Source organism: Tremella mesenterica (assembly GCF_000271645.1).
Source record: "Tremella mesenterica DSM 1558 unplaced genomic scaffold TREMEscaffold_1, whole genome shotgun sequence".
NCBI lineage: Eukaryota > Fungi > Basidiomycota > Tremellomycetes > Tremellales > Tremellaceae > Tremella > Tremella mesenterica.
Genome location: NW_006711225.1, coordinates 2,100,006 through 2,115,212, shown reverse-complemented (window position 1 = coordinate 2,115,212; position 15,207 = coordinate 2,100,006). Strand labels below are relative to the sequence as shown.

The window sequence follows — 15,207 nt, the reverse complement described above, 5'->3', positions numbered from 1 at the left end:
TTCTAACATTCAGATAATCATCCTTAACTTCTTTTACTGGTCCAGTCAATGTTGATATGTTTCCAGTACGAGACAAATATCTACCAAGCATCAGAATCTCTTCTGCCGGATCTTTTTTCGAAGGAGGATCAGACCACCTAGGTGTTGTAGGACGAATTCCGATATCTTTACATTTGATTGATCTCTTGTTATCTTTGAACATTGTGGCAATGGAAAAATCGATTGATCCGTTAAAGCGAGTGATCTCATCTTCTATATAGTCAGAGATTTCACTGATAGAAGAATGAAATGGATCAAATCTTTTGGTACTTAGTGTGTCGTGTACACATTAGCATGGCATATTCATCCCTTACCCAACGTGATTGATCTATTCGAGCTGTTACGTTCTCAGCGTTGATATGATCAAAAGTCATAAGTGTCAAATTTGTTTCCCGTAGAAAGGGTGAGGATGGGACTTACAAGATGTTTGAGAGATACTCCTGTAATATGTTGGATAAGTAATTTTGAGTGGGATCTCTCTGATAGATTGAATGGGATAGAGTTGTGCTTTTGCTTGAATCACCATGAGGAGAGAAAATCATAATAGGAGGTAGTATATTAGTATTGGGTGCACTCTCCTGATGATCAGTTACATTGTTGACTTGTTTGAGCTGGCTGTGCAAGATGAACAAAATGGGTAAGGAGAGAATCAGATAGTCTGTGAGAAAGGGGAGGATGAGTAGTTGGATGAGAATTGGTGACTTAACTCACTTGAAGTGTCCGAATGACTGTACCGTTCTTTTCGGCCTCCACCAGTTGTAAGACGCGATCGATCGGTACCGAAAACGTCTCTAATGTAGAAAGGCAATTGAAGGGTAAGATGATGCATACTTCTATCTACAAAGGTTTATATCTACAAACTACCTACGAGATGAATAAGCATAGAATCTCATGGAATGGGATAGAAGAAGATTGTGGTGGAATGTGGTGGAATATGGTAGAAGGAAGGAGAATGATCACACGGATCTATACGGTTACTACAACCAGAGCCTCCAACGCCTTACCCCAATCATTGAGATCCTGAACCACATCAGGTGTACAAACTCGAGTATCAAAACTCGCTACAAATCTGTTTTCATATCTCAAAATCCACTCACTTATCTCATTCTCTCCAAAATCAGAAAAGGATTTAGATAAAGCTTTAGAAATTGCATCAATATCCCCTTTGACCAAAGGTCTGACAGCGGTATCATATCCTCCTGGCCATAGGGTATTATGATCAACCGACAAAAGTTCTAAATCTTTTTGATACTCCGCCCTGATATATTCATTAGGTTTGACGGATCCTTCTAAGTCACTCCAATTTGATTGTGGGATTGATCCGTGTTGGAAGTGATGTAGTTCAAAAAGAGGTGATAATACATCTTCTGGTAATTCAGTTCCAAGTTGATTGGATGTTTGAGGAGGCTTGTTGAATAGACTAATCACACTTTGAGGGAGACCAATTGTCGAGGGACCTAGAGATCTGACGTAGGTGCAATTACCCCTTGAAAGGACTTTTTTAGTCCCGAATCTAGCTATAGTCTCTCTTTCACTCTCTTCGTAACCCGTTCGCATCTGATCGTAAACGTTGGATAGGGATGGGGGTAAAATATTGACTCACTCTGATCAATGTGAGTAATCCGTCTTCTTGCTCTTTGTGAGGTTGGTCTAGATCAGAAGGTGAGGAATGAAGAGTGTTGATGACAGAGTTTTTCACACTTGACCACATACGATTCAAGGGGGTGATAGTCGTATCTTTGGAACTAGTTGCTTGATCTTTAACATCTCCAAGATCTGATGAATCATACTTTACGCATTCGGCGTAAGGGGTTTCCTTGGTATCTTTGTCTGAGAAGTCCATGATGAGAAGTTATGTTGAGATTTGAGACGAGTTCCGTGTTCATATAACTCCTGCGACAAGTGAGATTGACGTGATTGGAAGAAAGGATTATATTCGAAACAGGTGTCGACGATTGATGTCATTGGAAGAAAGGATGATATTTTCAGACAGGTGTTGACGGTTGACGTGATTTCAAAGAAATGATATATTCGAAACAGGTGTCGACGATGGACGTATGAGAGAGTAAAAAGGAAGAGAATCGTAATCGCAAGGCGTCATACCACATAATGGTTCTCATTCGTAATGAGTTTCAGCCGTGATTTTGTATGTCAGTTAGTGGATCATTTCTCGGTCACATACACAACTTTCAGCTCCACCTCTTAAGTCCCTCTTTAGCACGGAGGAATATGACGAGGGAATCGTGTTGTCCTGACCAGTTAAGAACAATGTCTGCTCTACCAACTTTCGGGGATCTGAGATACAATTGATTAGTTAGTTGATCTACCTAGCAAGCTCGCTTTGGAACTCAACGATGAATGAAGCTGTGTTTGACCATTTCCAGTCAGTAAGTGTGAGAGTGAGTGACATTCTCACTAACATCTCCTGATAATTCCTCTACTGGCAGATACAAAAACACTTACCTCTTTGTTTGCTGATAATTAGATGGTAATACAGAGAGGAAAAAGAGCATGCATCGATTCTACATGTCTCTATACTTATCACATTCCACTCACACGCAGTAAACCACAGACGATCGAATAAAGTTCAGAGGATAAGTTGAACGGAGAAATATTTGACGGAAGGGGTAATTATCTGACGGCGGTTCGGCTGTCCTGGCCAGATTCTATTGGCTAACACTCCCCCACGGGACAATGCACGACTCTGCAGTAGTCCCGGACGATTTATCGATGGCGACGGCGAGGTTTGTGATGATGTAGAAGGTAGTAATGATGAAATTGTCACGCGGCGCCGCGTGACATTATCCTTTCCCATCAAACGGAGTTCCTTTGGACATCAGTTCGCCATCAACGACCCAGTTCTCATGAAGTTCACCACCCACGAGGGTATTAGGAAACTAACTTCGTCCTCGACGAAGTTAGTCATGTAGGAAGTCAGGAGGATACGAAGTTAGTGAGATACGAAGTTAGGGAGGTACGAGATTAGGGAGGTACGACCTTCGTCAGGGACGAAGTTTGCAAGGTACAAAGCTCGGGGACTCGGGTTGAACAAAGTTAGGGAAGAACGAAGTACTTAAGGACCGAAGTTCCCAGGGATCTTTGACGATCTCTGGTTGTTGTCTTAGTGATAGAAGTTAGTAGAGCACGAAGTTATTACACCCAGAAGTTATTGTCACCACCCATACTACAAAGAACACGCCTATTAAGGGTCATAGCCCACGAAGTTATTGGCCGTTGGTCCTAGGAAGATAAGGAAGAACCAACCCTGCAACAGAAATGTTGAGTGTTATGTGTGTGGTAGTAGTGGTAGGTGAAATCATGAAATGAATTCCTGTGGGGCCCCCTGTGGGGCCCCGCTCTGACACATGGCTACCACTCACTACTGATGTCTCACTCTTCTCTATCTTTCCTTTTACTTCATCACTTTTACCTCCAATAAACGGTATGTTCATTGTTCGCTTTTCTCCACTTTTATCACTCATTTCTGACCGAACTTCCTTCTATCCTGTCAAGTTCTTAAAACTTCAGGTTTAGTGGTAAACTCACGAGAATTGATGAATTTCCTTCGTGTCTCTGGCTGACAATATCTCACAGATCCATTTTCAACCCAAGATTTCTCATTTTTATTTTGAAAATCATCATGTCTTTGCCTCTCCCGGACGGTATTGATGAATTGGCTCCTCTCATGAGGCCTGGTGAGGCTCATGGTACGTTCATTAGCCATTTTATCATGAAAATCATTTCTGACCTTATGAACTGTCTGATATATCGATTTGTACCTTGGAGGCGTCCATGCAACACATCTGTTTCCTTTGAAGGCTGTTGGTTTCCCTATCGAACGCTGGTCAAGGTGCATTCACACCTTTCTTCGACATCCTCTACGATCTCAAGCGGGCCTGTCGTCATGTGGAGAATCTGCTAGGATACGAGGTTCGTGACACTATGGGGAGACAACTTCCTTAGAATGTTGGTTATGTATTCTCCCATCTTTCCTCTCTTTTATCCTCTCCTTCTTCTCCCTGTTTTTCTGTTTCATCTCTCTAATGACTTTAGGTTCTACCGGCGGTTTTTGACCTATCTTAGAATTACTCACATTCTTGGGTATATCTAAAAATGTTTTGTCATGGCTAATTGTAATGATCCTGCTTGTGAGGATCACTACAAATAAATAAATGTAACCTACCTGTAGGGCTGGATACTGTCGGAACTCTGTGATGTGGATAATACTAGTCAACAATGGATCAAAGGTCAGTAATGGTCAGTAAAGAGTGTATCAAGGAAACTAAAGAGGGTCCGAGAGAGGATGGAGGAAAAAGGAGGAGAAGAAGGAGGGAGAAGAAGAAGTGAGAAGAAAGACAATGAAGAAAGAGGATGGGAGAAGAAAGACAATGGAGGAAGAGATCCCCCTCAGACCCAGCTTATATACATGATTGGGGTCCCGTAGTACGGAACAGCTACGCCATATTTTACGGTACGGGGATTATTACGGTTTAGGAGTCCTCTAAGAAGAAGAACAACTTGTCTACGGAAAGAGAATAGGAGGAATAGGATTCTTGCTAGGGAGAAACTACAATAGGTATCAGATGGGTGATAAGGAGAAGGGAGAGGAAGGGAACTATGGACCTACTCCTCATGTAGGGGACAGCCAGGTTCACTACACTAATGAAAGCCATTCCTTTGGTGGGTTTCTCTGATGTTCCTTCCACCAATTTTCCTTCCACCCATACACCTGTCTCTAGTACTACTTCGTTCTCTGTACCTCCTGACAGGTCTCCTAGATCCTCAAAATCTGAGTAATCATAATCAATGATTTCATCATTGTCTACTGTCACGTATACTGAACCAATATTCTTCTTTTTCGGTGGTTCAACTCGTGTCGCTGACCTATTCACCGAATGCACTGGTCCACCTAAAGCTTTTGTGAGTACATCTGCTCTCTGAGAGACAGTGTTGACGTATTTTAGTTCGATAACTTTGTTACTGACTAGATCTCCAAGAGCACGGTGTCGAATATGGATATGCTTCGTCCTCTGGTGAGTACCAGGTTTCCTAGCTAGTGATATTGATCCTTGACTATCACAATTTAAAACAGTAGGATTTGACTGATCATAGCCTATCTCTCTTAGTAGTCCTCTCAACCACTGAGCCTCCTTTGCTGCTTCAGCCATTGTGATGTATTCTGCTTCAACTGTTGACGACGATACTGTAGCTTGTCTTTTGGAACTCCATGTTATCGGTGAGTTATTCATCATGAATATCCAGCCTGTAGTTGATCGTCGTGTGTCTTTACAACCTGCCCAATCGGCATCAACCCATCCTGCTAGATCGCTAGCCTCGCCACCGAGACGAATACCATGTAAACGAGTGGACCGAAGGTAGTTAATTACCATTATTCCCTCTTCCCACACTTTCTTTGTCGGTTTGGTTAGATACCTAGCAAGGTATGAGCCTGCATAGGATATGTCTGGTCGACTACAAGTGGCTAACCACTGTAGACATCCTATCAACTCTTGAAATGGTCGAATATCACTTTCCACCTCCAACATCGATGGATTTTTTGCAGTAAGGGGTAATGGCGTTTTTCGGTCTTGATGTAAGTCATTTTCAGGGAATTTCTGAACTATCTTATCGATATATGCTGGTTGGTTTAACCATATCATCTTTTCTTCTCTGTTCCTTGTTACCTTCATACCTAGAATGGTACTTATCTCCCCCAGGTCGGTTATTATCCATCTTTTCCCTAGCCCATTGAAAATTTCTTTTGCTTCCTCCTTTGATTTCGTGGCTAATACTAGATCATCGACATAGGCTAGCAATATTGCTGCTCCCTTTCCTTGGATTTTACCTTCTGGGCTGTAGTAAAGACCCCAATCTGACTCGATTCTTGAGAAACCTAGGTGAGATAATCCTTCCCCGAGTTCAATCCACCATGTTCTACCGGATTGCTATAACCCGTAAAGAGACTTGACTAACTTCAAGGTGTTACATCCAGGTTTTGGCTTTATCGCCTTTGGATACTTCATATAAATTTTGACATCGAGTTTACCGTTTAAATACGCCCCTTCGACATCGGCCTGACAAATTTCGAGATCTTCGGTGGGCGCTATAGTCAAGAGTATTCGTAACGACCCCGATCTACCAACAGGTGCGGATGTCTCTTTGCAATCGACACCTGGTACCTGTGAGAATCCTTGAGCTACTAGTCTGGATTTATACTTTAGTAGGTTTCCTTCTGAATCTGTCTTCACTTCAAATACCCACTTACAGCCTATGGCTTTACGACCCGGTGGAAGTACCGTTTCCACCCATGTTTCTTTAGACTCAATGTTAGATATCTCTTTCTCCATGGATTCTAGCCATTTTTCACCATCTGGGCCGTTTACTGCTTCTTCAGGAGAGACAGGATCAATGAGAGAAGTGTCGCTTTCAATACCTGCGATAGAGGCGAGTGCGACTAACCTATTAGGCTCGCGACCAAACTCCAGAAACAAGTCCGTTAGGCCTGCAAAACAGTGGGGGGGGGTCGAATAATTCGTCCGTGACGTGTCGTCAGGATCCCCTCATCCCCATCATTTCTTCCTTCCTCATCATTTCTCTCATTTTCGACGATATCGTTCTCATAGATCCAATTTCCTCCCCAGATGCCCTGTCCTCGTCGTCTTTCAGTGGGTTGTGGACCTGTATTAGGTGGGTTATCTCTTTCAATATCATTTCCTTGTTCATGATCGAGATTTTCCTGTTCGCCACTTTCTGAGAGGTCGTCAGGGAAAATTTCTTCGTTGACAACGGGGTCTAGGTCAACTTCAATGGCGTCAAGAGGGGTTTGGATGACATCTGGCGACTCTCTAGTCGTCACCATTTGTCCTGTCGAGCGATGAACGTCTTGTGAGTGTTCAATTTGTCCCGATCCATCCATTCTAACGATCCAACCGCTCACACCCTCATCTTGACCTAATATGATGGCTGACGAACCCCTAGGAATCGTGAAGTTCGACTTCAACCTTATCTCCCTTGGTATCTGAACAAAACATCGTTCACCAAATCTCCATGTCACGCGGCGCCGCGTGACATCATCCTTTTCCCATCAAACGAAGTTCCTTTGGACATCAATTCACCATCAACGACCCAGTTCTCATGAACTTCACCACCCACAAGGGTATTAGGAGGCTAACTTTGTCGAGGACAAAGTTAGTCATGTGAGAAGTCAGTGAGATACGAAGTTAGTGAGATATGAAGTTTGTGGGATACGAAGTTAGGGAGATACGAGGTTAGGGAGACACAAACTTCGTCAGGGACGAAGTTGCGAGGTACAAAGCTCGGGGACTCTGGTTGAACGAAGTTCTGCGTTGGCGAAGTTAGGGAAGAACGAAGTACTTAAGGACCGAAGTTCCCAGGGATCTTTAACGATCTCTGGTTGTTGTCTTAGTGATAAGAAGTTAGTAGACTACGAAGTTATTACACCCAGAAGTTATTGTCACCACCCATACTACGAAGAGCAAGTCTATTAAGTGTCATAGCCCAAGAAGTTATTGGCCGTCAATCCTAGGAAACAAAGGAAGAACCAACCCTGTGACAGTACCAGAGATCGTCCTTACCGACTCTCCAGTAGCTCGTGGGAGACTACCAGAGGAAAGGACAGAGAGAGAAGTACGGCTGAAGAAATGTCGAGGAACGAACAAGGGGGAAATCAAGGTAACCTAGAACCTCACGGTTCTAGGGATTCATCTTTTCTCACCAAACCACCTTCCGACGCATACTTAGAGGACCCGTGGGTGGAAGGGGATGGTCAAGGAAGAACATTGGAGGATGAAGAGGGGGGTTCAACTGGTGGACGAAGTTCGTACACCTCGCGACCCAGGGGAGGAAATTCGCCGGAGAGATTCAAGGAAGGATATTAGGGATGGGATGTTGGTGGAAATGATGAGAGCTCTGAAGGAGTTGAAGACTGCTGACAACCAGAAGAGTGAAGCTCTGACAGAGATAGTGCACGAACTTCGTTGAGGGAATCGTGGATCCAGAGAAGGATCGGCGACAACTTCGTCGACTCGAGCGCCGAAACCGAAGGACCCGAACGAATTTGATGGGGCAAGAGAGAAACTTACTGGGTTCTTAACTCAGTGTTCGTTGGCGTTGAGTGTGATGAGGGATAGATTTAAGAGCGAGGAACACAGTGTTTTGTGGATGGTAGGGTTCCTGCGAGGGGTTGCACTGCTGGCAGTGCAGCCTCATTTACTCTCTAATCCTCTTCCTCCTTTCCTTTCAAAACGTTCCGAATTCGTGGTATGGATGAAGAAGAACTTCGGAGATCCAGATGAGAGGGGCACGGCTATCAGGGGTTTAAGGGAGCTGAAGCAGAAGCAAGGGAAGGCATCGGCGTACTTTGCTGAGTTCTAAAAGTATATTGCTATATTGGGGTGGAGTGAGGAGGAGATGTTAGTGGCCCAGGCTATCAACGGATTGGACGAAGTTATGAAGGACGAGCTTTCTCGGAGGGAGGAGATTGTGACCATGGAAGAGCTGAAGGCAGTGGTGATCAAGTTGGACAATAGGATGACTGAACGTTGGGTGGAGAGACAGGCTAATGGGCAGAAAGCAAACTGAGGAAGAACACCCAACTTCGTGCCATCAACACCGAAGTTATTGACTACACCCGCAAAGAATCCTGTGGGTTCGGTGTTGCTCCCTCCGGTAACCCGGAGCAACTTAGTGACAGGATCACAGGTTTGGAAACAAGGGGATCCTCTTACCCCTAGGCCGAGTTTCGAACAGAGGGAAAAGTGGAGAGCCGAAAGAGCGTGCTTGGAGTGTGGAGGTCAGGGACATTATGTGAAGGATTGTCCTTTGGTAGCGGCTAAGGTAGCTCAAGGGAAAATGAATCCTCCGGAGATGTGGAAGAGCTCGAGGAATAGAGGAACAGGAGGGAATGCAGTGGCGGTGGGGGAGCCAAGGCAGATGAATGCAGCAGCAGGGGAAGGTGTGGAGGAGGGAAAAGGCTTGGACCCGTCGGTTTGAGAGAATGTCGGCGGGTCCCATTTTCTGTCCTCTCTGCTATTGTTCCTCCTGATATTACAAGGAAAGAGCTGACAGTAGCAGGACAATGTGTATACAAAGACGGACATTTCATCAAGATACCCATCACTAATGTGAGGCAACCAAAGACTAAAATCAACGTAAAAGGGACCCAGGTGGTTGCCTTATGGGACTCGGGAGCGACCAGTTCATATATAAACCCAAAAACAGTGGAGGAGTTAGGATTGGAAGTTATCAGATACCCAGAGGAAGTACCTGTACGTATGTTCGATGTTTCAGAAAGTATCGGTGGCCCCATCACGAAGTTCGTTGAAACAGGGATCCGTGTGTCAGTTGGGGACGAAGTTTGTATGATTCGGTTGGATGTCACTGTCACAGGGTTGTTTCTTCGTTAACTTGCTAGGACCGACGGCCAATAACTTCGTGGCTTCGACCTTTAACTACCTCGTTGTTTGAAATATGAAATAGGTGACAATAACTTCTGGGTGTAATAACTTCGTACTTTACTAACTTCTATCACTAAGACAACAACCAGAGATCGTCAAAGATCTCTGGGAACTTTGGCCCTTAAGTACTTTGTCCTTCCCTAACTTCTTCAACGCAGAACTTTGTTCAACCTGAAGTCCTGAGCTTCGTACCTTGCGAACTTCGTCGGGGACGAAGTTCGTGCCTCCCTAACTTCATATCTCGCTAACTTCGCATCTCGCTAACTTCGTATCTCCCTAACTTCCTCCATGACTAACTTTGCCCTTGACGAGGTTAGCCTCCTAATACCCTCGTAGGTGATGAAGTTCATGAGAACTGGATCGTTGATGGCGAACTGATGTCCAATTTGATGGGGAAAGATGATGTCACGCGGTGCCGCGTGACAGTCACAAAGTTGTGCGATGCAGATGTGGTGATAGGATGGGAATGGATGAAGAAGGAAGGAGTGGTCCTGGATGTTAGGGAGGAGGTAATAAAGATCCCGGGTAGACAGAAAAGAGAGGGGGAGAAGTTAGGAGCAGTTTTTGGGTTCAAGGAAGGGGAGGTTTTAGGGCCTAGAGACTCGGCGTTGGAAGACGAACTTAGTGAGGAAGAACAAGAAGAGCTGCTGGAGTTGGTACCTTCTGAGTACCATGGTTTCTTGGATCTCTTTAATCCTAAGATAGGAGGAGAGACGTTACCTCCAAACCGAAGTTACGATATGAGACTGGACCTAGTGGAGGGGGCGAAGTTAAAAGTGGCCCCACTGTACTCGATAGCTGAAGATCAGAGAAAAGCGTTAAGGGAGATTCTGGAGAAGGAGGTAGCGGCTGGTAGAATTCAAAAGAGTAACTCGCCTTATGGGTCACCTATGTTCATGGTTCCCAAAAAGGTAAAAGGACAGTGGCGGACGGTGACGGATTATAGGAAGTTAAACGAAGTTACCATTCCAGACGTTTATCCCCTTCCATTGATCACTCAAATTACTGAGGAATTAGGTACAGCAAACTATTTTACAAAACTCGACTTGATGGGAGCATATCAATTGCTACGAATTGCTGAAGGATATGAATACCTGACAGCATTTTGTACACAATACGGAATGTACGAATCGTTAGTAGTTAGAGATGGTCTACAAAATGCGCCTGCTGTGTTCCAGCACTTCCTGAACGACATCTTCAGGGATTTACTAGTGGAGGGAGTCATAGTGTACATCGACGACATTCTGATTTATGCTAAGACTAAGGAGGAACTTAGGAGATGTACGGTAAAGGTATTTCAAAGACTTAGGGAAGCTAAATTGTTTGTGAAGGCGGCTAAGTGTGAGTTCGAACAAAGTTCGGTGGTTTTCCTTGGGTATGTGGTTTCAAACTCAGGAATTTCGGCAGATCCAGAATAGGTTGCTGCTGTACAGGAATTCCCTCGACCTAAGAATTTACGAGAGTTTCGAGGTTTCATGGTAATGGTCAGTTATTATCGACGATTCGTCCCGGTTTTCTCAAAAATCGCAAAGCCTCTGAACAACCTTACTTGCAAGGATGTAAGCTTCACATGGGGAACTGAGCAAGAAGAGGCGTTCAGAGTGCTAAAGAAGAAATTATGCGAAGCTCCAGTGCTAGCTCACTTCGACACCTTTTTGAAAACGATCATGCAGGCAGATGCCTCGTTCTTTGGATGGGGATATATTATCTCACAGGTTGATAAAGAAGGTAGGGAACACCCTGTGGCTATAGAATCGGGAGCTTTTAAGGGTGCTGAGTTGAATTATACTACGGGGGAAAAGGAGTTGTTAGCAATAGTCAAAGGTTTCAGGAGGAAGAGACACTTATTACTACAGGTAGAAACAAAGGTCTTGACAGATCATCTTAATCTGACATATTGGATGGCCCCAAAACAATTGAATCCTAGGCAAGGTAGGTGGGTAGAAGAACTGGCTAATTTCAGATTTACGTTGGTTTACCGTCCCGGGAAACAAGCAACGCTGCCAGATGCCTTGTCAAGACGACCGGACTATCATCCTGGGATAAAAGGAATAACGACCGAACAGGAGGAGGACTTCGTCCAAGGATTGCCAAAGTTCGACCCGGAAGAGGTTACTGAATCAAGCCTGAGACACATACTCCGGGCCTTACAAGGAACAAAAGAAGTTAGGGAGGAAGATCGGATTGAAGGCGAGGACATTGTTAAAGGATATGAAGTTGATGAAGAAATAAACGAAGTTCGGGAAGGGATGTTAGCATTCATCTGCGTTGAGTGTTCTCACCCCGAATGTAGATCAGGAGCCAAGGTAAGTTGAAGAATTTCGACGACGGACAGGACACGGGATGTTTGTGAATCCGTCGTGGTCGGTAAGAGGTTTCCTACGGTTTGATGGACGAGTATATTGTAACGGTACTGGAAACACGATGACTAGGTCGCAGGTTGGGTCGAACTCGATGGAAGTCTCGTAGAAATCTATGTGTCTCTGGTGCTATGTGATGGATTGTGTCTCCTCTGCAATCGATGTAGCCAAAGAATGATATTGAAGAATCAGCAAAGTTGGTACTTTGCTGATTGTACTATATACTGTCTACAGGTATCCGTGTCTTACTCCCGTCCTACTGCAAGCGTCTATGTACATACTTGGACAGGTGAAAAACCGCTTTTGAGCAAACCCAGTGGGGAAATCTCGAAAAGGGAAAACCCGTCCCTACCTAATGCAGCACTGCCTCCAACTCCCGCTTTCCTCCATCCTAATCCGTCAAGCTCAATAGAGTTTTCTCGATTCGTTGTTACCCTGTAACAAGTTTCCTCCCCTGTCTCAAGGATCCTCGCCGAGGATCCTGAATCCTGTAACCAGGTGATTCACATGGATTGTTCTGAGACACCTTTGGTGCGCCCTGACGTCACACCCATGCTAGTGTGACGGTTGCCATGAAACGCGTCACCCGCACGGACCTCCAGTGTGATTGAGAAATTACTGACCAAGTCTATCTCCTTTCTCTCTCTCTTCTTTCCTTTTCATTCCTTCTTTCTACCTTGTTTGTCGCTCTTTATTACTTACCTATCATTATCCATCCATATTCTACTTATATCTCAGAGTATCATTCCACCTCTTGTCTGCTTGTGAGCATGTCTAAACGCACTGTAAGCAATTCCCTTCGAACTCAATGTACTTCTTCCTATTTCTCACTGGCTGACGAGATTAAGTTGTCTCCTTCCACCTCTTCCCGCCGAACTCGAGCATCTACTACGGCAATCCTACCTGACGTCGACCCCAAACATCTCATGCGCCAAACAAAAAGAATGAGAATTACTTCCCAAGCGCCCGTTCCTTCTCAACCTCCGTTGGTTGATGCGTCTCGAGGAACGCTCGACACCATTAAGGATCGATATCAATCCGCTCCTTCTCTCGACCAACAACCGTCTTTCCTCGATGACCAGGTCATCGAGCAATACATCGACTTCGACGGGGGTGCCGGGCCATCCGCCACCGGTGAGAACCCATCTCCTGCTAACTCTGTCGAGTCCGAACACGGTACCATCGTTGATAACCGAAAATCTCCTGGTAATAAGCCCACTGCGCCTCCTTCTGACTATTCAGACGATCTTGTCGAGGTTCCCCATGAACTCGAAGGCATTTTTCACGCCCCTCGCAAGATTCCTGTCAATGATGAACTTGCGAAGGCTCTGGACGCTCGAAAAGACTCCGAAATTGGTGAGATTTCTATAGACTTCTGTCCGTTTCTGACTTGTCAGCTACTCTTTGGGCCAAAATGACCTTCAATTCTGTTCGTGACGCTCTGAAAGACGAAGCTCTTGATCGTTTTCGCGAGACCAACGCCATCAAACCCACTGTCAAGTGGTTTGGGAACGCGGTGAGCTCATTCCTCTCTCCAAATTCTATCGAAACTAATCGTTAGCTCGATCGCTTGGCCCAAGGTTGGCGTCTCCGCAACAAGAGTGGCGCTGTTGTTCGTCTAGAGGGTGAACTCTGTTCTGATTTCCAGCGTCGCCTTGATGGCGGGGAAGATTTTGTGTTGGTTGTATTGGTCCTCGTGAGTCTTCTGCTACTGTTTGTTCGATATTGACGCAGTTCAGTCGGTGGTGTATGCGGCGAGTGCTCTGCTATGGGAACCTTGAAGTGTTTGGTGAAGACGAACAATCCTGAGGCCAAATTCCGTGAGGTATCTATCTTCTTGGTTCAAACTTGGTCGATGTTGATGTATAGGGTATCACTGTCGGAGCAAAGATGGTCACTTCCGAGGTAACTTTCGTCCTGGAGCACGAACTCTGCGCCGTTTCGGCCCGTTATCGATCCCTTTCCTCCCAGGATTAATCCTCTTCCCTTACCCAACTCTCCGCTTACATTCATCTTTTCTCCTCCCTTCTACTTCCTCTACCCCCAGTACATCTGGGTCTCTATAAGTCCCTTCACCTCATTCCTTCGGACTATGTCCCTCCTTCTCCTTCTGAAACTCTGGATCATCTTTCCTCTACTGGCGGTCCTACCGGATTGACTTCCTCCCAACCAGTCGCCGGACCCTCTTCCTCTCCTCATACTCCTCGTCCTGGCAACGTCATTCGTATTCCCACTTCGGCCCGTCGTTTCCGAGCCAATTCCACCGCCTCCATTAACTAGTGTGTCTATATTACTCCAATTGTAGCTACATCTCCTGTGTATGCATTTATCCCTGACCCAGTCTTGTCGATGTTGATCGAACTCTCACTTTCTTCTGGGGTCCCTTTCCCTCTTTTCCAAAAATTCGTCAAAAACAGCAAGCTCCTCTACATTTTCTCGGGGTTCCTAGTCATAGGCCGCATTTCCTGTGTATCCTAACCATTTTACCTTGAATTCTTCCTTTCCTCGTCGAATTCTGCTGTCCACAATTGCTTCCACATGGAATTCCTCCTGGCCGTTAATTATTACGGGCGGTGGAGGTTTTATCTGTTGTCCTGTAATTATGTCTTTAGAGTATGGTGGTTCCAATAGCGTGACATTGAAAACATTGTGTACTCTCATTGATGGAGGTAGATCCAATTTGAAGGCATTTTTTCCAACCCTCCTTATGATCTTAAAAGGGCCAACATATTTTGCCTCCAATTTTCGACTAGGTCGTTCTGTAGTAAGATACTTCGTACTCAGTAGTACCTGTTCTCCCTCTCTGAACTCTTCTGGAATGCACTTGTGTCTCCTGTTGTAGTATTCCCCACTAATTTCATTAGCCATTCTGACTTGTTCCTGAACAGCGGCATGTAGCTCTCCCATATCTTTGCATTTTCTTTCCAGTTTGTCCGACTTTGATCGAATATCGTGTGAATGGATGTCATAGTGCGGTACATAGCCGTAACATGCTTCAAAGGGGCACAAACCGTGGCTACTATGTGGCGAACAGTTATGAGCAAACTCAGCAATTGGTAGAAGTTGATCCCAATTGCCCATGTTATAGTTCACATACATTCCGAGTAGGATTTCCATCTGTTGATTTACTCGTTCAGTCTGTCCGTCTGTTTGAGGATGATACGCAGTTGAATATAGGTTCTTTATTCCCAGGAACTGACATATTTCCCTCCAAATTTCAGCTGTAAATTGAGTTCCCCTATCTGATACAATTGTTCGAGGTACTCTGTGCTTCGAAAAGATCTCCTTGATGTATATGTCGGCCACCTTGTTCGCTGTCAGTCCGGTCGTAC

The 15,207-nt window shown here is 45.1% G+C and overlaps 3 protein-coding genes across 3 annotated transcripts; 1 reads left to right on the top strand and 2 right to left on the bottom strand.

The window, feature by feature from the left end:
• Positions 1-1,005: 1,005 nt before the first annotated feature.
• TREMEDRAFT_58639 (uncharacterized protein) lies at positions 1,006-1,882 on the bottom strand (the record flags this gene model as incomplete). The annotated part of the gene is made up of 3 exons (XM_007001284.1): positions 1,006-1,100; positions 1,137-1,596; positions 1,643-1,882. The coding sequence occupies 3 exons, from the start codon at positions 1,880-1,882 to the stop codon at positions 1,006-1,008; spliced, it is 795 nt and encodes a 264-aa protein (XP_007001346.1).
• Positions 1,883-2,626: 744 nt separating this feature from the next.
• TREMEDRAFT_58638 (uncharacterized protein) lies at positions 2,627-3,763 on the bottom strand (the record flags this gene model as incomplete). Its single annotated transcript, XM_007001283.1, has 3 exons — positions 2,627-2,866; positions 3,420-3,421; positions 3,586-3,763. The coding sequence occupies 3 exons, from the start codon at positions 3,761-3,763 to the stop codon at positions 2,627-2,629; spliced, it is 420 nt and encodes a 139-aa protein (XP_007001345.1).
• An 8,882-nt stretch (positions 3,764-12,645) lies between these two features.
• On the top strand, positions 12,646-13,852 carry TREMEDRAFT_58635 (uncharacterized protein; the record flags this gene model as incomplete). The annotated part of the gene is made up of 4 exons (XM_007001282.1): positions 12,646-13,231; positions 13,273-13,391; positions 13,437-13,571; positions 13,745-13,852. 4 exons carry the CDS (start codon positions 12,646-12,648, stop codon positions 13,850-13,852), a joined length of 948 nt encoding a protein of 315 aa, XP_007001344.1.
• Between the last annotated feature and the right edge of the window lie 1,355 nt (positions 13,853-15,207).